The sequence below is a fragment of the Scomber japonicus genome, chromosome 4, assembly GCF_027409825.1.
Source record: "Scomber japonicus isolate fScoJap1 chromosome 4, fScoJap1.pri, whole genome shotgun sequence".
NCBI classification, from domain to species: Eukaryota; Metazoa; Chordata; class Actinopteri; order Scombriformes; family Scombridae; genus Scomber; species Scomber japonicus.
Genome location: NC_070581.1, coordinates 23,058,206 through 23,082,163, shown reverse-complemented (window position 1 = coordinate 23,082,163; position 23,958 = coordinate 23,058,206). Strand labels below are relative to the sequence as shown.

Here is a 23,958-nt window from a genome sequence, read left to right as displayed (position 1 = left end):
ACATTCATGCAGAGATTAAGCATTTTGCATGATTATATGGATCTGTTTCTTTGTGTTACGCATGTATGATTGTTTCAAAGGCTGCATGTTATATGTTTGCTCAAAGAAAATTCCAGTCTGCCACCCACTGAAACCTTTTGTGGGCACAGTGAACTAGCTGGTATTCAAGGCTACATAACCCCACATAACCTTACTTTAGTATTCATATTTACCACCCATCAATTGTTCTTATCAAGTTTGGTTGTGTTGTATGCTAAGATTATATGTGTTATGTCCCTGTTTATTTATTTATTTATAGTAGTATAGTATATATAGTTATAGTAGTTAGTTGTTTTTTGTACTGTCACTGAAAACCAAATTTCCCCTTGAGGGACAATAAAGGTCTGAACTGAACTGAACTCTGAACTGAACTGAGTTCACTACCCTTTTCATGGTCTCAAAGGGTATATATATATATTGATATATTAGTCAGACGATATTATTGCCCAATATTGCAATATTGGCCTCTCACAGATATATCTGTGTCACCCTAAACACACACTCTCTCTCTCTCTCTCTCTCTCTCTCTCTCTCTCTCTCTCTCTCTCTCTCTCTCTCTCTCTCTCTCTCTCTCTCTCTCTCTCTCTCTCTCTCTCTCTCTCTCTCTCTCTCTCTCTCTCACTCACTTACACACACACACATATAATGTACATTATTTATAACTATATATAATGTACATTATTTATAGCTATTTATAATGTACATTATGTATAGCTATTTATAATGATGAAATTCCCAGTGAAGATTACTGTTGCATTTTTTACAATGGACTTTATTGTTAAATTTTAAAATATCATGCCTCCATTACAAATGTTTGATAATAACATTTGTGGGATCATTGCAAAAAATGTCTGATTATTATTTATTTTAAGATTACCGGAACCTAATATCAGCATTGGCCCCAAAAATGTAGTATCAGTTGGGCCCTACTTTGTATGTTAGCATGTTTAGCTCATATAATTTTGTTTTAAATATTTTAAATCAGGAACCTGTTGATGAAAAAAAAGAATGTACAGTTGATAAATCTAGAAGAAAAACAAAATTTTATTATTTTATATTTTAAAGTTATTTACAGCAAGGCAATGCAGTTTTATTTATATAGCACATTTCATACACAATGGCAACTCAATGTGCTTTACAGTAAAACAAACATTTAACAGTAAGAATTGGAAATAAAAAAACACTGCTAATAAAAACACAGTACAGAAAAATAGAAAGAGAGAGAAATAAAATACTAAAATAGAGCATTAAATATAAGGTTGCATCATAAAATAAATTAATCCATTAGCAAAAAAATTCCTTGCCAACTATTTTGATAATTGATTAATAATATTTGAGTCACATAAAAAAAAGCTAAAATTATGTGATTCCAGCATTTTAAATATTAATATTTTTTGGCTTCTTTGGTCTTCTATTATAAGTAATTGAATCTTTGTGTTGTAGACTGTAGGTCAGGACAAAATAAATTTTAGTTGCATTTTAAGCTTTGGGAAAAGGTGATCGGCATTTTTCACCATGTTTAAACAAATGCAGCCATTTGGTTGATTAGTCAGGAAAATTAATAAGTCACTATTATGATAACTGATTAATGATTTAGGTCATTTTATTTGAGCAAAAATGCCAAATATTTATTGGTTTCAATTAAAAGTTATTTTCTCTGTCGTGTATCACTCTAAATGTAATATTTTTAGGTTTGACTGAGAAAACTAGAATATGAAGACATCACCTTTAGCTTTTAAAAACTGATGAGCATTTTTCATGATTTTTTGACATTTTAAAGACCAAACAGCTATTCGATGATTTTAAGAAAGTAATCAGAGGTTTAATTAATATTGAAAATAATTATTCATTGTAGCCCTTATGTCACTGACAGAGAACTGACAATCAAACAATATGTGCCAACACAATACATCTACACTGACCCAGCCTTGTTGTAAGTCATTTATGAAAGTCTTATATCTAAATGGTATTTCAGAAATTTCCCCCCTCAATATATATGCTGATCAAGTCAGTTTATGGCATTTTTGAGTCAGTCAAGGGGACCTGCTGTTCCCAGATCAGCACACTTGGATGGGTATGAGAATTGGCTTGGGAGCTCAGCTGAGGAGCCAGGAGTGTGATGAATAATCCCAAACACAGGCAGGTGTTTGAATACAGTTGACACTGTGCCAGACTACTTTAAGGTGACAGACACACCTGTCGGTTGAGGTATCCCCTGAGAGGAGGGTGAGGGAAGTTATATTTCATAGGATATATTTACATTCAGATCCAATATGAGTGTGTGTGTGTGTGTGTGTGTGTGTGTGTGTGTGTGTGTGTGTGTGTTTGTATGCATCTGAAAACATAAAGCTGTGTGTGCAATCTGTCGCTTATCTCTGCTTATCTTCACTCTTTGTGTTTGTAAAGTTTGCTTTCTTTGGCCTTGACTCACTAACCCTTGTGTATGATCAAGCAGTATGTTCTCCTCCTCCTCCACACTTCATCTACAATAGGGGTCACTGACCTTTCAACCTTGCCACCCACCACCTACACCCACAGTTTTTCAGCCAGGCCTGCCTTTCTGCCTGCTAGAGCCCATGCAAGTTAATCTGCTCCCTCATACAGACATACCCAACCTGCACCTACACAATATATTGCACAGTACTGGTTTTGGTATCATTGTACAGAAAGTGTTACATCTGAAACATCCTGTAACCTATAGCATCAATAGTGTCCTGAAAGCCTGTCCTGAAATTGAATGTGTATTACCTTCCCCACCCTTGCCATGTTTCTTCTTTTTTTCCCCTCCCTGAGCAACATTAAAATCACTCAGAAAAATATATTTATCTAATTACAGTATTTCTTTTTTTGTAGTAATTAGCAGATATTATCAAACTGTGAAATAGTGATATTGTTCTCTATTAAGCGGAACTCCCCATTTTCAGTTTTGAAAACGAGCATGAAGCCCACTCAGTCCTGTCTAATATAATTTGCAGAACCCTTTGTAACAAACAGCATAAGCGATGTGTTGAGTAAATGGCTGCGACTGTGTGTGACTGGGCAGCAGATTTGGTGTGGGAGGGGTTGTAGAGCAATAGCAATAATGGCAGTGTATAGCTATGTTGCCTTGAATACCAGCAGTGATAAAGGTACTCCAGACAGTATCTGTGCAGCCAGTCTAGACAGTCTCTCTGAAAATGAACGGCACTTGAGCTACCAATGGGAGACCTGGCCATGGTCTCTCCATGGAGATGTCATCACTATGTTTGCTTACTGCTTGCTGACATTTTGCTGCTAAACCAGAGAACCAACAGAAAGCCAGTTTGACTGGCAGTCGCCAGGGGACTGTGCCAAAAACAACAAATCTTTGGAATGAAAAGCAATCTCTCCCCTTTTTCACACACACACACACACACACACACACACACACACACACACACACACAAACACACACAATTGTCCTCTCTCTTCAAGCTGTTTCTTACCCATTAGACTTTTTCTCTGAGTCTCTCCCTCACTCTCTCTTTCGTTCCCCTCTCCTCTACCCTCCACCCTCATCACAAGACACTGATCTCACAGTGTGAGAGTACTACTAGCATCAAGGGCTCTGAGTTGGGATAATCATGTCACAAACTAGTGAGAGGGACTGTTACCTGTGAGCATTAAAGCATTAAAAAAAGCCAATTTGAAAATAAATAGTGAGATGCATAAAAATACAATGGTATGACTATGCATTAGCAGTATGTGACATCACTACAATTGCACAAGAATTGCTGTCACCGCACCAATAGTGGCGCATTTGTTTCATGTTTTTGGTGTCTCTGTGATGCATAAGATACCTGTGAATTGAAACCAAAGTCAGCTCCTTGTGGTTGAAAATGTAGCTGGTGCAGTTGCCGCATAAGAGGAGTATTATCAGACTAAGACAGTGGAAAAGTGCAAAAATGAAACTCACATCAGTAGACACTTAAATGTCAATGAATGACAACAACCTAACACTCGCTTTAGAAAATGTCAGCCACAGGGTTTGCAGAATACCTGTTAACTTCTCCATGTGTTCTGCTGACCTCTGCATGCACATTCATATGTGCAGAATATGTCTGTGTGTATTTACAGAAGCAGAGAAACAGTGCAGTAGTCTGCTGTGGTCAGAGGAAGAGGAGAATGAGGTGGAGGAATTTTTGCTTCTGCTGACTGGCTGACCTGCATGTAATTAGTCAAGTCATATTTTTAACTGATATTGCGTAAAAGCCAGCTTAAGGAGCCATAGCTGCCCTATTTATACCCTAGGGGCTAATGGCCTGTACCACTACACAGGGGGATTTCCTCCCAGAACTATACTAAGCCCGCCTTAGGCCGTACCAGTTAGGATTCACAGGGATTAACCCAGCAATACATTACAAGTGTCACCCTCTAGTCTGCATCACTCACACTGTTCTACTCTCTACCTGTCTGCTCTTCACTTTAAATGTTAAATGTTTAGCATGCCCAGTTTACAATGCTGCTTTTTAGTAGGTGGTATGTCCTGTTTTTGTAAAAAAAAAAAAAAAAAAAGTTTTTTGTTTTGTTTTTGTTGATGTTTTCATCAACTTCTGGAACAGGAATATGTACACGTCTGTCAAGAGTGTGCACATTTACACAAAGAATAAACCTTAGTATTACTCTTTGGATGCATGTTTATGTTATTGTGTACACACAACACACAGCAAACCCTGTGTGTGTGTGTGTGTGTGTGTGTGTGTGTGTGTGTGTGTGTGTGTGTGTGTGTGTGTGTGTGTGTGTGTGTGTGAATAGTAACTCCTGAGCCATAAGCCCATCCTCATTGTGGTTGAGCCGGCTGCGGGTAGGGCTGCTGGCTCATCCTGCTGAAGAATGGGTCAGGGCCCTGAAGGCTGACCTGGCCCTTTGCCCAATAAGCTATCGCCCGTATCACCCTGTCCTTTTATCAGCTTATCCTGGCTCCTTGTGGAGTAAGCCACCACACAAGGCTAGTAGTACTCCCCTCCTCCCCTCACCCCCTCCCTCCAAAGCTCCAACTCTCCTGAAGTTTTCTATCTATGTGTCTGTCTATCTCTCTATCTGCTGTGCCCTCTATCTCCCCCCTCTCCTCTACTCTTGCCTCTGTTCAGATCTGTTACATTCAGCAACAAATTTCTGCTGCATCAGACGTCCATCATAGATCCCCCACTCAGCCTGAAACGTGATCAGACACCCGATACGAGGCTACTCATGGGGAAGGAGTGGGGGTGGGGGGGGGGGGGGGGGACTAATAAAAAACAATGTTGATGGATTTTTTTTTTTTAAATCATAAGCTAAGATAAAGAATGTTTCCCATGTTGACAGATTTTTCTGCCTCTCACCTGTGGATGTGTTTGACACCCTGTTGCTACTTAACACTTCCACCACTATGATTTGTTGAGCGACGTCTGACTCATCTGACCTTTCTTGTCTCGGCTTGACCCTGCGTGTGTGTGTGTGTGTGTGTGTATGTGTGTGTGTGTGTGTGTGTGTGTGTGTGTGTGTGTGTGTGTGTGATGGACAGATTACACAGTGCACAGTCAGAGCGGGAGACAGACAGAAACAGCAAGAGCATGAGGTGGAGAAAGAGTGTACGCCAAATGCCTCAGTGGTGCCATAAATGATTGACAGCACAGTGTGACTCCACAGTGTTTGCTCATGTTGATGTTTGTCTGTATGTGGCTTCAATATGCTAAATATCAAAGTGTGCATGCATAAGTAGAACATAACAGTCATTTCTATATTTCTATATTATAGTAAACACCCTTTGATGAACCGGTTCTTCCTCTATTTCCTTCTCTTTCACTATGACTGGATTATAAATTTACACCAAACACTGACAAGTATTGTGATTTTTTGTAGAATTATATTTAATTAGATTGTTCAGTCTGATTAATGCGTCCATTAGTACAACATGCTGATTACAGGGCAGAGGAGTCAAGGATCTTTAGAAAAGTAATTATTTTATTTTCTTCATTACATTTAATTGATTTACTATTGGTTGTTTTTTATATTAGAGTGTCTTTTCTCACTCACTTAACTAACCTTGAGTTTTAATGGTATGAGATAAGAATGTGTCATTTATGTGGGTTGTTATCTTGTGTCATGATGCGGCCAGTTTAATTTAAACTGCCAAATTAACTCTGAGACCTTATTATCAGTGTGTTGCTTTGTGTTAAATAATCATAGAAAGTGTTGATAAAATCAGTCAGTTATTAAGGTGTTTAGATTAAAAAAGAAAATAAAGTGAAATGAACGATTTCCTCTTTTTAAACTAGCTTTTACAAATAAGAAAGAAAGCTGCTATTCTTGGCCTGTTGAGCTTTTTTTTATTGAATGTGAATTTAATCAAAAAAAATGTTTTTCATTTAATTTTTTAATATAATCTTCTAATTTATTAATAGCCAAACAGCTGGATATTTTTGTAACTTTTGTTTGCCAGGTTTGAATATTGATCAAATTTACATATGACATGACAGTGGGGCCTAACTGTCAAAAAAAAAAAAAAAACATCATCGTAAAACAATTGCTTCATTTCAACCCATAATGTTCTTGTGTTGTTATTCATGTGTCTTAACCATCTGTTAATTTTGAAACTTGTAATGAACCCACACAAATACAATTAATGGCACATCAGTCAGCACTCAGGCCCACACAACCTCAGTGCACGTCATCTTCAAACAGCATTTACTTTGAGAAAAAAAAGTAATGTTCTCCTAAATGTCAGAGGAGACTTTCTTGACAATTGTTGCCTAACTGCAAGAATGTTATAATGTGGCCTTCTAGAGGATGTGTCTGCACACGTGTCCAAGTCTGATTAGGTTTCCATTCCATTGGGGTTGACAAGTTAGACAAGGTTAACGTCTAATTTACTGTTGATTAATGCAAGCCTGCATTTTGCTCTGTATTTGCAAGGCTGAATTGCTCTTAGAAATATGAAATGACATGAATATTGCTTTTATGATTAGCCACCAACAATGATTTCATTCCTTCATTAAATCCTATTTCCCCATGAGCTCCAATTTATGTTCTTGCTCCTGTGTTGCATTTCTGCACTGATAATTAACATAAGCTTGTTGCAGCTGAGGTTTGGCCCTGTTTGTTTGACAAGGAACTGACAGGGTTATTTACATAGTGTTGCATTTTCAACCTTGAGCCTGTTTATTGTTTTGTAAAAAGTTTCTATACTGACAGGTTTCTGATTCTTTGCTGTGAATGAACTACATTGATCTCACCAATTCAGTCCTAATAAGCCATACCACCCATACACACTTCACTTGCATTGACTGAATCACTGAAGCAAATCATTCAGAGCTCTCCTGCAGCGCTTCTGTTAGTGCACAAACCTGTGTGTGTGCATGCGCACTCACGCATATGAAGTCAAATTAAATTTATTCATAAAAGCTCTTTTAACAAGCAGGTTAGTCACAAAGTGCTTTGATGAGAACAAAGGACACAAATTCAGATGAAAACTACAGACAAACAAAAAGAACAAGTGTGTGTGTATGTGTGTGTGTGTGTGTGTGTGTGTGTGTAACTAAATGTGTATGTGTGCATGATGGATGTGAAGTTTAGTTTTGAGTCAGAGGCAGCAACGAAAGCCTGAGTCTGAGAGTGTGTGTAGGATGATCCTCCTACCATGTCCCTCCCTGTCTCTCATCAACTGTCTCTCTGCCTCCCTCCTGTCCTTCCCTCTCTTTTCTGTGACAACATGTATTTTAAAAACACAGTATTTAACAGTAACAGATTTGAATGATTTGATTAATGGTTGATTGATGAATGACTTTTAATGTTAAATGATTTTAACCGGTAAAACATAAGTGGAAAGCATAAAATTGAGCACTGCAAAGGCAGCATATAGTCAACCGCCCAATATATTATCTGTATGTGCTGCATCCTTGACTGTGTGCTTTTATGTTTGTGTGTATATATGTGTATGTATATATATATATATATATATATATATATATATATATACATACACGTATATATACACATATGTGTGTGTGTGTGTGTGTGTGTTTGTGTGTGTGTATGCATGTTTGTATCCCTCACAGTGATTAAAGCAAGTGGGCGGCAGCAGCAACTGGTCTGCTTGTGTGGCTCTGCATAGCAGACATGTTTCTCACTGCTAGATATTACTCATTTCCTCAGCCCTTTGCACACACAAGCGCACACACACACACACACACACACTCACATACACAACAGTCACAGAGACAGATAGCAGGCTCTCAGTTCTTTCACTCAGTTTGGTGGGCTCGCTGGTGTTATTTCATGCACTCAGAGATCAGAGGCAGTGTGTAGCTGGAGGCTGCTGATATCTGCGGGTGTTGTAACTGGTGGTGGTGCTGTGGAGGAACAGTGTAGCACAGAGAGAAGCTGAGGAGTGGGTTGACCCTTTGTGAGGACTGGAATATGAATGACTGCCAACACTGGGACGTCTGCTCAGCCAGCGCTAAGGTCAGTCTCACATCACTTCACAACAACCACCAACTTCATCAACCTGTCTGCTTTCCCCCACATTCTCAAACTGCTCATGTTGAAAATAAGAGCCGCTTTTCTATTGCAATTAGCTCTACTGGACTTATGTGACAACTTATGTGTCTTTAACAATACAATATGATAAACTGGCAACTTATGTTCTATAGTTCTGTTTTTCTGAGGTTTGCAGTCATGAGCATGAAGGTACATTTGATGAATTTCCTGAAAAACGCATGTAGAGAAAAGGCGGGATGAGGAGAAGCGGTGGAAATTAAATTTTCCTGATTTGACAATTACTTGAGAGTATGTTGAAGAATGTAAAAAAATATACATTTGAACATAGATATATGGTTCAGAGAGTTTTAGTTTTGTATCGCTTTTAAGAAAAGATAGTGAAAAGAACTTATGCCTACATAGCAAATCAAAAGCTTTTAGGAATATTACATTGGAGGAAATGTGTAACATCATTATGCCTGTTATCTGTCGGGTTTGATATATTTAAATTCTACCACAGCATATTGTTCCAGCTAAACTCCAGCTCTGCGTGCATGTCTGTACAGTGTAGGAGTATTCTGTTAGAAGACGTTTCTCTGCAAACTCCTCCACATGCACAATTTTGTTCTTTGTTTTCTTGTATTTTGGCAAGTTTAGTTCAGGTCTGTTTGGAAAACCTTTTTCATAAGGGCTGTCAAAATGACATGGGTGTAAGAGTCATTTCAGGACAAAAACTGAAACCAGACTTTTTTTTTAAATGTGGGTACTAAGCAACTTGTTGTGCAGCCAAAGTCCACTAATAGCTCTTTAACCAAAAACATATGTGATAATTTAATTAAATAACAAAAATATAAACAATATGAATACTGTCTGTTCTCTTTCTTTTTTTTTTCCTTTTTTGAGTCAGTAATTCCCAGCATGAATTTGAATCATTGTTATTGTTTCTTTTCTTTGTTTTTAAATGGCTTCTTTGAAAAAAAAAATTTTTCATTTTTTCTTTCTATTTAGTCAATAAATCGCTTAATTGTGTAAGTAGATATCAGACTAATGAGATCATCATAATATCATAATTAACTCATAATATCATAATTAACATAATATCATAATTAACATAATTAAAGGATTCTTCCAGACCTGACATAGACCTACTTAAGGAATTAATTCCAGATGTTGCAGCCGGTGGACAGCTTTACAGTATATCTCTAGAGATCAGTAATGTTTTTTGTTGCGTTTTTTGCACTGACAGAGCGCCATTTTATCTTTTTACTTAAACTGAAATATATCACTAAAATGATGGTTTCACATTATGACAGCAACATTCTCATTAACTCAGTTATTGCATTTGTCACCACTGAGGCCCTTTTTCCCATTCCACTCTATCATACCCATCCTGTCAGTGTCTGGGACAGTGAATCCCCCTCCTCTCGACACCCAGTTTTCAGTTTTCCACTCAGATGCACAAACAGCTTGCTCCACTCTAACACTTATTCTGTTTTTGGACCAAGTCACTTGATGAGTAACAGTTTATCCGCCTCTCCATGGAGTATCCCCATCTAACCTCTCTAACCAACTGGATGTGTGTGGACACAGTTGCCATGGTGACAGTGTGGCGGATGGTGAAACGGCAGGGAGTTGGTAGGCTGTTGAGACAGACTTGCGAGTGAGTGCGGGGCTGAGTGGCAGCATGGCTCTGTGGTGTTGTGGTGGCGGCAGGAGCAGCGATTGTGGTGGTGGTGGTGGTGGTAGTGGTGGTGGTTAAGGGAATAGCTGGGCTGGTGGCGCGGCAGCCATCACTTCAAAAGAGCTCATTTAAAACGTTTGGAGAAGAATTAGTAGAGCTCCCCCGCACTTCTCACTGAATGAAACAAGACTGCAAAAATCTCTGACACATTCGAGGACTCGAACACAAACACACACGCACACCAAGACCCAAACAAATAAACACATTCTCTGAGAAAAAAAAATAGACATAGACAAACATGGCATACATGCATGCACACACACATTTTTCCCCACTCCCCTGCTGTGACAAATAATTAATATGCAAAGACACATATCCTGTATCCACAACAACTGGTGGTAATATCAACAGTGTTTCTGTCAGCTTTTGGGTGGGTGGTGACCAGCTTTGCCTATCACTGGGGGAGTAAGTACAGCCGCCTGAGGGAGTATTTGTGTGTCTGTTGCTGTCCGTGTGTGATTCTGAAAGAGAAGGGGTGGGGGGTGCTTGTAGTAAGCTTGTATAGAATACAGAGAACACCCGCGGGTGTCGTGGGGGTGGTTCATGAAAGTGGTACAAAAACATATCTACATATTCTAATCATCCCCCGAGAGTCAAAACCCTCCTGCTGAGTGCTGTGTGTGTGTGTGTGTGTGTGTGTGTGTGTGTGTGTGTGTGTGTGTGTGTGTGTGTGTGTGTGTGTGTGTGTGTGTGTGTGTGAGTGTGTGTGTGTGTGTGTGTGTGTGTGTGAGTGTGTGTGTGTGTTTTACGCACAAATACTGCACTGCCTATGAACTTCATTGGCTGTAAAATGTATTTTTAGTCTATATGTGGGAGTAATGTATTTGAATGAAACAAGTAAGTTGGGTAGTTTCAGTCCCACCGCAGTCTTCATAGGTAATGACTAATTAGTGACAGCTATCAGAATGCTAAGAGTTCAAACCTGTTTAAAGTAGTTTGAATGGGTTTGTCTGTCTGATGCAGCTGAATGTTTGTGTGCTTGTCTGACCAGACTGACAGCAAAGTCTTACATTGATGCCAGGACTGGATAGACTGGCCTTTTTACATGTTCACACTTCATCTCTCTCTCTTCTATCTCTGTCCCTTCCCTCCTTTCGCCCACCTTATCTGTTTTTCCCCTCTTTCATCCGCTCTCTAGGTGAGTGGTGCTTCAGTGCAGGAGAATCAACAGTGATCTGACAGTGATGCTGTGTAGCAGCCTTCCCCTCTGTCTGCGCCCCTCGTTCTCCCGTGAGGCCCATGTGACCTAGCCTACACCCACACACAGGGGGCCCCCACTGCAGCTGGAGCCCACCCATGAATCCCAGCCCCGATCGTCTCAAAGAGTGCCTCCCTCCCAAGAAGAGGGAGTCTCGACAAGGATCGGCAGAACACCACGTCCCCCTGGACGAATTTAAACCCCCTGTGCCACTCCGGAGTAGGTCCAGCACAGGGAGAGGGGAGGGAGGCAGGGAGCCCAGTGACAGGGACCGAGCTCTGACTAACCCAAACCCCCATCTCCTACATACTCCTCCACCCCTGCCTGCTCCAGCACCAGGCCTCCCTCTACCCCTACCATGGCACCTGAGCTACTCTCCCTCCGTCTCGCTTCCCCTTTTTACAGGAGGCGAGAGGAGGGGCTCAGGGTCTCCTGCATGGAGAGATGATCCTCTCTCCTCCCTGCCCCACCACTCCAGGTGGCTTAGTGGGGAAGGCCCCCTCTCTTTGCCCTCTTCCTCCTCCGCTTCCTCCTTTAAGGCTCCCCTCCCAGCCGACTCTAGAGAGATGTGGTCCTACATTAACAGCGGCCGACGGGACTACAGCTCTTCTCTCTTTTCCCCATCGTACTTGTATAGCCACCACTCTCTCTACCCTCATGACCCAAGTTTAGTTGAAGCCAGACACAGGTACCTGAGCAAGAGGCCCAATGGACTAGATGGGCCGGGCAGCAGGACTGCCTCAACCGCCAGGCCTCTGCTCACAGGAGAATATAATGACAGCAGCAGAACTAGGCTGGACTTCAGTCCACATAGCTCCCATACCAACGGTGGACGGAGACAGCAGGAGGATCTAACATCCCATGTCCAATCTGGAGGGTCTTTTTTGTCAGACTCTCAAGCTCAGGAGGGCCCTGAGCCACATTCCTCACTGCAGGACAGACATCCACATGGGATACTTAAGAGCTCCAATTTACTCTCCACCAGTCCCCATCCCCTTAGACCAGACCCCAGGGCAGGTAGAGGGGGACTATTAGACCCCCTAGGTTCCTCACCAGCTGAAGCCCACATCTACTACTCTTTGGAATCAGTGTGCCACCCAAGCCCCCAGGGCTACCCACTCTATAGCCCCTCAAGAACACCTCTGTACAACCTACACAGGGAGCCAGGCCCCAGGCAGCACAATCTAAGAAACTCACCACACTCACCTCTGGTTCTGTCTAACAGCCATGACAGGTCACAAAGAGACAGAGACAGAGACCAAGAAAGAGACAGAGAAAAACTCCCACAAAGGGACAGGGAGCGAGTTAAAGACAAAGAGAAGCAACTACAACATGACAAAGATCCTGAAAGAGACAGAGAGCGTGAGAGACACCGAGACAGAGACAGAGGGAGAGAATCATCTCCTTCCAGTCTTCACACCTCACCACCGTCCCTTCACCCATCTCCCCCTGCGCTCCTACCTCACTTCACCAAGGGTTCTCTGATTGAGTTGGCCAGCGGGCGGTTGAAGCATGTAGAGGAGCTGCGGACTGAGGACTTCCTGAGGAGTGCAGATACCTCCCCAGAATTCCACCTCAGTACCTGCACTGTGCTCCTTATTTCCCCCAGCAGTGCACAGGGCTTCAGTCACCTGCAGGTCCACCTCACAGACCGCAACACTCAGGTCAGCTTTCTCTTTAGATGCTTCAGCTTATTAATTCTGTTTACAACATTTTAGAAACAAATATGCACGCTACAGCATTATCACTTGTAATGACTGCATGACAGCATGAGTGTGAATTTAGCAGCTTAGGCTTTAGATTACTTTATTGTTGTCAAGTGAAACCCTCGAGATCAGTTTACCTCCTTACACTTATCATCGGATTGTGGTGATAATACGTGAAAGACATACAAGACCTTCTTGGATGAATGTATAACAATATTGTGGTTTTGTGTAGGAGTTACTGAAGGTCTTGGTGGAGTATCCATTCTTTGTGCAGGACCGAGGCTGGTCTTCTTGCTGTCCCCAGAGAACCACACAGCTGTATGGCCTGCCCTGCCGCCAGCTCATGGAAGGGGACATCTGTCTGGCTCTCACCCCAACCCCTACACCCACCCAGACCCACCGGACACACACGCGCACCAGCTCCAGGGCCCATCGTGCGCAACTCCCCTCCCGGGCCACAGGAGAGTCCAGCAGCTCGCACAGGGAGGAGATGCCACCTCCCCCTCCTCCTCCGCCTCTTCCTCACCACCAACCTCCTGCTGCGCCAGCCCCTGCACGTGCCCTGGCTGCAGAGCCTCCCACCCAGGAGCAGGCACGCCCTCGCAAACGGCGCTGGTCTGCCCCAGACACCCTACCCTCAACTAGAACTGATGAAAGCCTCATGGATTTACCTCATGGCTCCAAGCTAATGAAGTGGCAGTAGAAACTTGCACATGCATATACATGCATATTTACACACACACACAAGCACATACACACCCTCCTTGTCTCTGTTGCACCCACCAAGACAAACAATGGAGAGACCTCAAGGCAGGGTTGCAGGGAGGGAATAAAAACATTAGAAAACGCAATTACGGGTGTCCACACTGCTGCCCAAAAGCCTAGTACCCTCTCATCTAGCCCTTGTTGTATACCCCCTTTCCTTTCCTTTCCTTTCCTTTCCTTTCCTTTCCTTTCCTTTCCTTTCCTTTCCTTCCCTTTCCTCAAGTTTATTTAGTACAGCCCTGAAAGGAGCAGCAGCTGAAGGATCTCTGGATGGCTCCTTACAGACACACTGAAGACATTTAGTGAGACAATCAAAGCACTTGTCTGTGTTCACTCTGTTTTTGTAATGGTTGTCCCACACACCTACCTACTGACAGTGTTTCCTGCAGGGTATCGATTTCAATCAGTGTTATGAAAGTAAACGCTATTGAAAAAGTGCAGATATATATGAACAAAAATTGACTATATATTACATTACAGATGTTATATACAGTAAATATGCTAAACAGATTTAATGCAATCTCTGTCAATTTCGCAATGCATTTTGTTTTGTTTTTTATTTTTCTTGCTTCTGAGCCGATGTCTTCATGTCGGCCTGGGCAAGCAAGGTGAATGTATGAGCAACTCTTCGCCTTTTTTATTCTCATCACTGGGAGTCATTTCAAATGGTTGTTCGTCAAGGCATTACCCTCCAATATGTTCTTAACATTATCTCTGAGAAAGGGAGAACACTAATGAAACTGCGTAACAGACAATCCCACCTACACAGGCAGGTCTGTGCCACATCGACACTCATGGTGTTTTTCCATTACAAACTGAATGATGGAAAGAGTAAAAAGTGCAGTATGGCTGAAGAGTAATGGTGCTAATAACACGTTGGAACATGATGCTTTGTGAATACTCTTGACCCCCATGTACTGTACGCTTCTGTTCCCATCTAATTTTTTACGTACTGTATATGTTTGAAGGCAGGGAAAATGATGAAAGTATTTTAAACTCAGATACGGGTATCTCCTCTGATTCAGCACACTCTCTCACTTTAGTTTTTGTGTTTGTTTTTTTATTTTCAAAAAAAAAACTTTACCTGTTGATTTTTCTTTTTAAATGTTATAGCTACAAAAATGTATATTTTTAAAAATTGTGAATCTGTTATATGATGTTCGCTAGAAATAAAGGAAAAAAAAGCTTTATAGATTTAATTAAAGGTGTCAATTTATTCCCTGTTCATGCTGTGAAGTACTATACACTTAAATTATCATTTAATACATATGCTGACTATGAGGTTAACAAAAAAAAGTTTAGATACATGTTATCAGTATGGTTTATCAGCAAACTAGCTGCAACGTGGACAGAGGGGGAAAAAAAGTTATAACAATAAAAATATCACATTAAATTTCCCTTGATGCATTGCAGATTCATTATATATACAACTCCACTGACAATATTTTTTGCTCTGCCCTTAGGATTTTATGATGATGACAGTGATGGAATAAAGCTTCAGTAAAGCTTTTGTACATTGTCCGTGCCTTTTCTGGTGCAGGGTGGCTCTTCCCAGCATTCTTACATCCTCTCTCTGTCTGTGTTGATGGTAAGAGTCGAACGCCTTTCCTCAGTCTCGACCAAGTTGAACTTCTGCAGCAGCTCTACCGCAAACAAGGGCACCACCTGGCCAACAGGAGAAAGTGTACATGCAATCAGTATGCTTAGGAGGACCTCTACTGGTACTTGAAAATATTACAGCTACATTCCGACTGACAGGGAGTATGTACACCATGGATTGAACATCAAAGATATGACCGTTCTTTTCAATATTTGCAAGTCCAAGCTCATGGTGTTTGACATTTGAAAAATTTACATGGGGGCAGCAAATCACACCGACCCATTTCTCTAGTCTGCATAGAACTCTGTTCTCGTTCACGTCATAGACAACTTAAGCAAAAGATACTAATATAAATGACAAAAATCTACAGGTATGAGAGAGTGTGAGAGGAGACGTAAACCATTTCTAAACTAAATTCCTGATCTACATGAAATGAAACATTAAAATATGTCTACACTCACAATCTACGCTCAGTAAATGTGCAGAAGAGTCTGTTGCTTCAGTAAATTAAAAAAAATGAATGGTTGACCCCTTTTCCAACATGCTACAATTGTGACCCACCTGTGTCATGATCAGCTTCTTGGTTTTAGGTATGTTTGGGTCTGGATACTCCTCTCCAAAGCAGAGCTCAATCCTATAAGAAGGTATAGGTCCCTTCCCCTGTAAACAGCTCTGAAGCTCTGCACAAAAATGCAAGAGAAATTAGTATATGACTAAATGTATAAACACATTTGGATTCATTTGACTAAATTAATTCAATTTGCTTTTTAAATCTTTTATTTTAACACTGTATTTAAACATACATGCACACTGCCTTACCATTGAAAAATGTGGGGACATCAAGCAGTTTGAAGGTCTTCTCTCGCTCCAGTTTGTTGGGCTGGTCAGTGTGTTGAGCCATGGGACCGCTCCAGTACACCCTACCCTGGCAGAACCGCTTGATGAACACCCCATCTGGGGCCACCCATAATAACACGCCCCTCTCCAGATGACAAAGAAGGCGGTTCATCGCTTCAGCCATGTTTGATGGAAGGGATATGGAGTTTGGGGAGGGGAAGGAGAGCTGCTGGGCAGTGCAGCGTCCATATATCCGTTCATTTCCCAATGGAACACAACCCTGCAGGATAAAGCACCCATCTGGGCTCTTGGTCGTGACTCTCATCACCTTCTGGCCTTGATACAACAGCGCCACCTGCATACGAAAGTCTGTATACACAATATGCATCTTAGTTTCCAAGTCATACAATGGACTGGCCAATGACATGTTTGTTTCTGTACGTAACAACAAAAGGTCTCTTACCTGATACAGTAAATGATGGGCTGAGGAAGGTTAAAGGATTAGCGCTCTGATTTTGAGGGTTTTTTCCTGTGATCTCACAATACATGTGCTCCCTCATCAGATCATCTAAAGCAAAACAGAGAAATGATTCAGTCAGCACTTTCTCATTGTTGTAAGCATATTGGGATCCCACAGGGGGTGCTACTAGAGTGAGAGTGAGATAAGTAGTTCTGTTGTTGCAGCATTTGCCATACTGGGGGCACCAACAATAGTTTTAATAAAAAATGGCTGTGAAATCTACTAATTTACTGTTTTTCTGCAGTCACTTACTGTGAATATTTTTACAGGATAGTACAGTGTATAAGCCCTAAAAACACAGTAATCAACACCATACTGTTGAAAATCACAGTAGAAGTAGAACACAATGCTGTACAAAATCACAGTAAACATTATAGATTCACTATTCAGTATTGGTACTTCTGTCATATGGAATCTGTAAATATGTATCTGTGAACATCCATAAACATGGTAGAAAATATTTACAGTAACTACAGTAACTGGCAGCAACTGATGAATAACTTAATGTACAATAGATTGCAGTAAGTTATTTGCTTGCTGGCAGCTAGTTGCTGTAAAAATGACAGTACTGTAGGTTTCTTAGAGACAACAGATGCAACATTCACAATACATTTAAATACATTTATCTTGTATTTATCATTACAATAAGAAGACAGTTGAAAAGTAGCTGCTGCTGTGCATGCTCTGCTGCTGTGCATGCTCGAGGAGAGAGATAATAGTACACTTTATTACTGATAAAATGTTCAAAGACCAATTTACTAATCCCCCCTCCCACGTTGAATAAGTACCCCTTTGTATTCCTGAGTGCTACGGTTCGTACATTTGTTATTTCACTTTCTATTTGACAAAGGCGAGAAGTAAAATCAAGTCCTTTATAAATGTTCTCTCTGTCATTCCTGACCAGGACAACAATAAAGACCTTTGTGTTTGTGGATTTTGAAAGGTAAATCATATCAATATTATATTTTCATCCCTGAAAACAACACAGCAATAAACAACCATTATTTCTGGCAAACAATAAATTGTCTCAATGTGCTATCCTTTATACATTCACATCACCTCATGTGGTTCTCTGTGATCATTCAGCTGTTGGAATAGTGGTTTGAAACTGTCATTATCAGGCTTACTTTATTTGATATATGTGTTTCATGATTTTTTTTTAGATTTATGATAGAAATCATGATATTTAGCATGATGTGTTGCATTGGGATGTGAGCTGCATCCAGATTTGAACATCAGTGTGAGGGCTAATATGGCATGTCTATCTATGGTGTCAGGTTTTTTGTTTAGTTGTGTCTTACATTTGTCTGTACTTTGTGTGTGTTGAGCCTGTGCTTCAGCAATAAGTAGGGGTCCTTATAATTTTGACTACGTTACGACTATGTACTATGTTTTATTAACTGTTTTTAATCCATTCCCCTCTAAAAGATATCACATTCACACAGAACAAGTTTCTATTGTGGTTGAAAAGGACATGTTTCTTTGCCAAAATTTCATCCATAAATACCAAAGGCACAGCAGCCAAGGTTTAACCCCCACTGAGGTTTAGTGGAAGATGAGTGCTTTTTCTCTGGACCACCCAGGCATAAAACAACTGGCCAACAACCAGTCTAAGAGATAACTTGTCAGCAGTATTTGGGAGTAACTAGTTACATGTAACAGCATTACGTATTTTAATTACAAAATAAAAGTAACTGTAACTGTAACTGAGATAAATGTGCAATTAAATTACAGTTACTTATGAAAATGTTGATGATTACAAAGGGGGTTACATCTGAATATTTTCTATAAAAGGCCTAGGCTATTAGGCTGAATAGTATTCATTTTTTGGTTTACATGTTTTTGAAGTGCACAATGCCATTTCCAGTCAATGTCATTTAGTAAAGCCGTTTGATGGTATTCAGATGCTTTTGATTGGTTCTCTTGTTTGATTTTTTTATTTGAAACACACATGGGCTTAAATGTTGTCAGTACCAGTTAAGCCCATGCCAGACTTTTGACTTTTTTCATAAAATATCTTTATTCTAACAGTATATTCCACAATCTATATGAACTAATGAATACTTTTTCATCATATATACATCTTTCTATATAAGACATGATCGCTCATACTCATCATGTCAGTATCCATGAAAAATACCCAAATTTAGATTTGGGTGGGCTTAATTGCTACACTCCCAACAGTTGAAAATGAGAAAATGATAAAAGCAATCAAATGTAATAAGTTACATTACTTTGATTAAGTAATTGAAATAGTAACATTACTTATTACATTTTAAATAGGGTAACTAGTAATCTATAACCTGTTATAGTACATTTCCAAAGTATCCTTCCCAATCATGCTTGTCATCCAAGCTGGAAGGTTCATAAACAAACAACAACAAACAAACCTGAAAAATATAAATTATCACACTACTCAAAGTATAAGCTACTGTAATTCAGTCACTCTTAACAATATCTTTGAGACCTACTTTTTCCCATACACAGCCAACTTGATGTCTGCATTTGGAAGCACAAAAGGGAGTCAGTGTCAGGCCTGATAAGAATATCTTGTAAAAGTACCACCTGTAGCTGATCTTAGCCCAACTGGGCACCCACTCATTGGGTGAATGGCCCTGTTTGCATGGTTCAAATGGGATCCAAATACATACAACATACAATACAACATAATTAATCTATGCCTGTATAGAGATTTTGACTAGGATAAAAATTTCAATTTGATCATTTGGTAATTACTGTTTGTTTTAAAGTTTACAGGTAGACTCATCTTAATTGTTAGTTATAAAGCAAATTGGTTGATGATTGCTTGTGTGTGACACTTACCAGTAAATGTTTTTTCTTCTCCTTTACATGCTTGAAATGAATCATTTTGATAATGAAGCTGAAACAGAAAGAGAAACCAAAATAAGTTACACATAGCGGGAGACTTTTAGCAAGCTCTTTTTTGATGTTTTTTTTTTAAAACAGAGCAGAGCAGATCAGTTGCTTGTTCAAAAGTTGTGTTTTCTGCAGCAAAAAGACATGATTCACCAGTAATGAGAACAGCTCAGCAAAAAACTTCCATTAATGTAAAGTCAATGAAAAATGGGAAGAAAAGACAGTCTGATTGTCAGCCATTTCTAAAAATTCAGATTGTTTTCCACAGCAGTTCTTAGCATGAATTAACTTTGCTATTTACCTCTTTTTGGGTTAAATAGCAACTCATTGAGTCAGCAGTATATGATCTACAGCCAAGTATTCAGGACGTTCAGTGATACATTTAGCCCATTCATAGCTTTCAGCCCTTGGCTTACCAGAGAATTATTCAATGCTAAAAGTTTTTTTCTTTTGAGATACATTTGGTAATGTTATTATTTGACCTCTTTGTTGGGAAAACCTTGGCTCCTTGGAGAATTCTTAACTTGGATGATCATTTGATCCTTCATCTTGGGAGACTCTGAGGAGAAAAACAAATGCGAAGATATGTAAATACAGAGTTTTATCCCTTATTATTTGTTTCATCATTTTCTTTTAAATACAAATAGGATACCACAGCCTAACAGCGAAGATGTAATCAAAACCATATGAAAATATTGTGTTTGTCTTCACCTGCTGGCTTGGTCGTCCCAGTATCATGGACGATACGATATACTTTATAGGGCTCTGTAATGTCCAGTTGGTTGCGTTCAGGGACCTCCTGGAAGTCTGTGCTCTTGTTGAGTGCACAGCGGAGACGGGTCTTCCACATGGTTGGGTCGGCTTTATCCCTCCCCTCCATGTATTTACCTTTATACACAGCCCAGGCCTGAATTGAAAGAAGGATACTTCTGCATAAAACAGTAGTTGGCGGAAAAAACTGAATGAAAGTCAAATCTACATCTTTGCTGTGATGTTAACAGACACGTTCAAATCAGTACTAGTGCCGAGCCATTACAAATAAAATGTGTGGGAGCAGGTTGAATCGATTATCTATCTTTAGACAAGTATTGTTTATTTTTAGAGAAAACTCCATACCATAGCCTACGATACGATAAAGGCCTACTTTATTGTCCCCTCGGGGAAATTTGTCTTGGACTTAATCTGATACATAAATAAATTACCTCCAACACAAAAAACAAAACAAAAACAACACATAGAACATCCACATATTGCACACGCCACATAATTACGCACACCACAATCTGAAACACTTTTTAAAAAACCAACAAATCTCAATCATGTTGCACACGTTTAAATTGAAGAAAGAACATGTTATTAGGAATTGTAACCCAAACTATGCAATAGATAACTTATTTTCTTAAACTTATTTTGATGATTTAAGTGAATAATTATTTGGTCTTTTTTGGTTCATAAGAGGAACTAATGATAAAGGGTTCTGATTTTGAGGACTAAAATGTTTGGTTGAGTTAAAACTGATGACTTAATTTACAAAAAACAATTGATCAATTTAATCGTTTTGGGGGGAATAATGACTTTTGTCTTTTGTCTTCATTCACTCACTCATTCAATCTTTCCTGTGACTCTGAACCTTTCTGCACATGCTAAACGCAATAAAGGGACACACGTTTCTTTGTTTCAGTGCGATAAGAAAAGCCAATAACCGTTTAACTATAATCCAACATTTAGGAACAAGAGGTCACTTCTTATCAGGAAAGTCTCTGTACATTCACGCACTGTTCCAGCAGACTTTACCTCCAATTTACATCTAATCAAATATGAGATCAAACTACTTGGGTGGGCTGCCTAAATAATTTACACTGCAACGCGGATGTGTGTTTGCAATTTGAAACCACAGACAAGTCTCTCTACCTAACTTCTAACTTTGTAACAGGATTGTTAGCCCAGAAGCCATAAGAAATGTTATAAAAGTTTAGGAAATGAAAACAATGCCTCTGTGTTGGATATTAAAAGGAGGCAAAGATATTGCTACTTTGTCAACAGTGGCAGTACACATTTATAATAGAGTGATGTGATTATAATTTAGATGTTCCCTTTAATTAATCAAAAATATGCAGTTTTCACTTTTTCTTTTGATTTATTCCTTTACGTTCCTACATTGGAATAGCTCCAGCTAACTTTACCAGGGGGAGGCGATGATCAATTTCTCTTTTATAATAAACTCAGAATATGCTAGGCTGACTTTACATTTATTATGATATATCATAATACAATATATGAGATACTGAGTGAAATGTTGACCTTAAAGAGAGCCGCATCCTCAGTCTGTTTGTAGTCCTTCTTGGCTGCGTGTTTCCACGGGATCCTGAACATGGTTTTCCCTTCATCCTCCCACGACAGTCCTTCATATTGCCCACTGTCCACCTGAGCGACCAACCACTCTTTCAGGTGCATCTTAACTCCTGCTTCCATCTTCAACACATACTGCGCTTCACAGGAACAAAAAAACTACTTTCAAAATGTCAGGGAGACATGTGCAAAGTGGCTCGAGCGCACTTTAATCACGTTCCCACCTCAAAAAGAATAACAATAATCAATATTCTTTATTCTGGTGCCGTTCCCGCTTTCAATTTGATTTAAAGCACAATGTAACAGACTAAAATACAATTAAATTTACCAAAATGTCTGGACAGAGAGCTCACCACAAACTTAAATGCAGAAGTCGTAACTAAAATTAAGTGCGGTCTTGGAAGCGAAAGCGAAAGCTCATTTGATGCTTTCGGTTTCCCCCTGCTTGCACATTGCAAGCCAAAGTTTAATCATTTCCAAGTAAGGTGTATGTAACATAAGCTGATAAACAAAAAGGTCACGGAGTCACAAATCAGTGATAGAATGACGTAAATGTATTGCCTTTCTTTATTTTAGTCAACTTAATGTGGTCGGATGAGCTAATAAAGCATGACTTTACTAATTATGACACATTATATGAATCTGATCACAAGAAACAGTCTTACAACTATTCTTTATAAGATCAGAGAAGTCATATATCAAAAAATAGCCTACGTAAACAGGAGAAATAGTGTAAGGGTATGGTGACTAAAACTACCAAATAAAAGTATCCTGTGATTAATCACTGGGACATTATTCCTTTTATTTCCCGAAACAGCAAAGAAAACAAGCATGTGGGCGACAGGATATGGCTAGTAACCATTTATCACGTAAAACAGAATGAACACTCACACAGACAGACGCAACTAGGCCCTGCCTGTCCGAAACATACCGAAACGTTCATATGAAAATGAAAGTATGTGGGTTGAAGGTTTTTTTCTTCTTTTTTTCTTCACTGAAGCTCCTCCTCCATTTTACAGCGTTTATGGTTCAGACTGACAATGCAGCCATTTCTTAAGCTGTGAGGGCAGAAAATAGACATCCACAATTCAGATACTTGATAAGAAAGGTGTCGCCTTTAAACATATAGAGGAGGATGCCAAATAAACTTTGTAGTTGTCAAATATATATATATATTTTATATAAATATATATGTATCTATATATCTACATATCTATACATATACATGTAGCTACAATAAGTAGGCTACCCAAAGTGTATATCCTTGATAAGAAAACTGTCAAGAGTAAGACAAACACACTACATACTTCCAACCAGCAGAGGGCAGTATAAATCTGTATTAAACTGCTGTCTGTTATAAAACATCACACACAAGTTATATATTATCAAGTAAATGTACAACATAGACGTGTTCTGAAATTAAGAAAAGCTTCTTATAAAAAGCCATATATATTCAAGTGTAACCAGAACTCTTAGTTCAATTCAATTAGAGCTGCTTTGACCATCACTGACGAACAAGTCTGTCTCAAAACAGCTTACAGGTGGTGTTGGTTGGAGTTAACTGCATCAAGTGACCAAAGCAACAGCAAATAGAAATGCAAAGACAAATAGAATTTTCTCATACAATCCAACAAAGCAGTCAAGTATAACTTCTAATCTTTGACTGTGAGCCAGAGAGGTGTTCATTTTAAAGGCTTTATGGTAAGGGGTAAACAAAACATTAGAGACAGTTTTCAATGTAGTATGTCCAGTAAAACACCCTAAACAAACCTTTCTCAAAAATGACCACTTTAATTAACTGCTCTTTGACTTAAAATGTGAAATGGGTATTTAATTACTGAGCACCTCCAA

General features: G+C 39.6%; 2 protein-coding genes across 3 annotated transcripts in view; one reads left to right on the top strand and one right to left on the bottom strand.

Annotated features, from left to right (window-relative positions):
• zmp:0000000926 (histone-lysine N-methyltransferase 2A) overlaps nucleotides 1–14,359 on the top strand; it is a 17,139-nt gene extending 2,780 nt beyond the window's left edge. Inside the window, exons 1-3 of one of the 2 annotated variants that reach the window (XM_053318396.1) lie at nucleotides 8,315–8,499; nucleotides 11,394–13,117; nucleotides 13,392–14,359. In XM_053318396.1, the coding sequence (XP_053174371.1) occupies nucleotides 11,552–13,117; nucleotides 13,392–13,862 (2,037 nt within the window). In that variant the 5' untranslated portion in view covers nucleotides 8,315–8,499; nucleotides 11,394–11,551 and the 3' untranslated portion in view covers nucleotides 13,863–14,359. Of the gene's footprint in view, nucleotides 1–8,314; nucleotides 8,500–11,393; nucleotides 13,118–13,391 lie in introns of those variants that run through there. The other variant, XM_053318397.1, reaches the window with a different exon arrangement.
• A 21-nt stretch (nucleotides 14,360–14,380) lies between these two features.
• irf10 (interferon regulatory factor 10) lies at nucleotides 14,381–22,471 on the bottom strand. Its single transcript, XM_053318412.1, has 8 exons — nucleotides 22,060–22,471; nucleotides 20,470–20,665; nucleotides 20,241–20,317; nucleotides 19,705–19,762; nucleotides 16,825–16,929; nucleotides 16,344–16,730; nucleotides 16,086–16,204; nucleotides 14,381–15,589 (listed from the first exon to the last, which is right to left on the bottom strand). The coding sequence occupies exons 1-8, from the start codon at nucleotides 22,228–22,230 to the stop codon at nucleotides 15,485–15,487; spliced, it is 1,218 nt and encodes a 405-aa protein (XP_053174387.1). The 5' UTR covers nucleotides 22,231–22,471; the 3' UTR covers nucleotides 14,381–15,484.
• Between the last annotated feature and the right edge of the window lie 1,487 nt (nucleotides 22,472–23,958).

Excerpts from the sequence above, each read along its gene's own strand:
- irf10 (XM_053318412.1), bottom strand. The coding sequence starts at position 22,230 with ATGGAAGCAGGAGTTAAGATGCACCTGAAAGAGTGGTTGGTCGCTCAG. Across the intron at positions 20,318-20,469 it reads TGGGACGACCAAGCCAGCAG|AGTCTCCCAAGATGAAGGAT; the intron begins GTGAAGACAAAC and ends TTTTCTCCTCAG. Across the intron at positions 19,763-20,240 it reads AAGGTTTTCCCAACAAAGAG|CTTCATTATCAAAATGATTC; the intron begins GTCAAATAATAA and ends TTTCTGTTTCAG.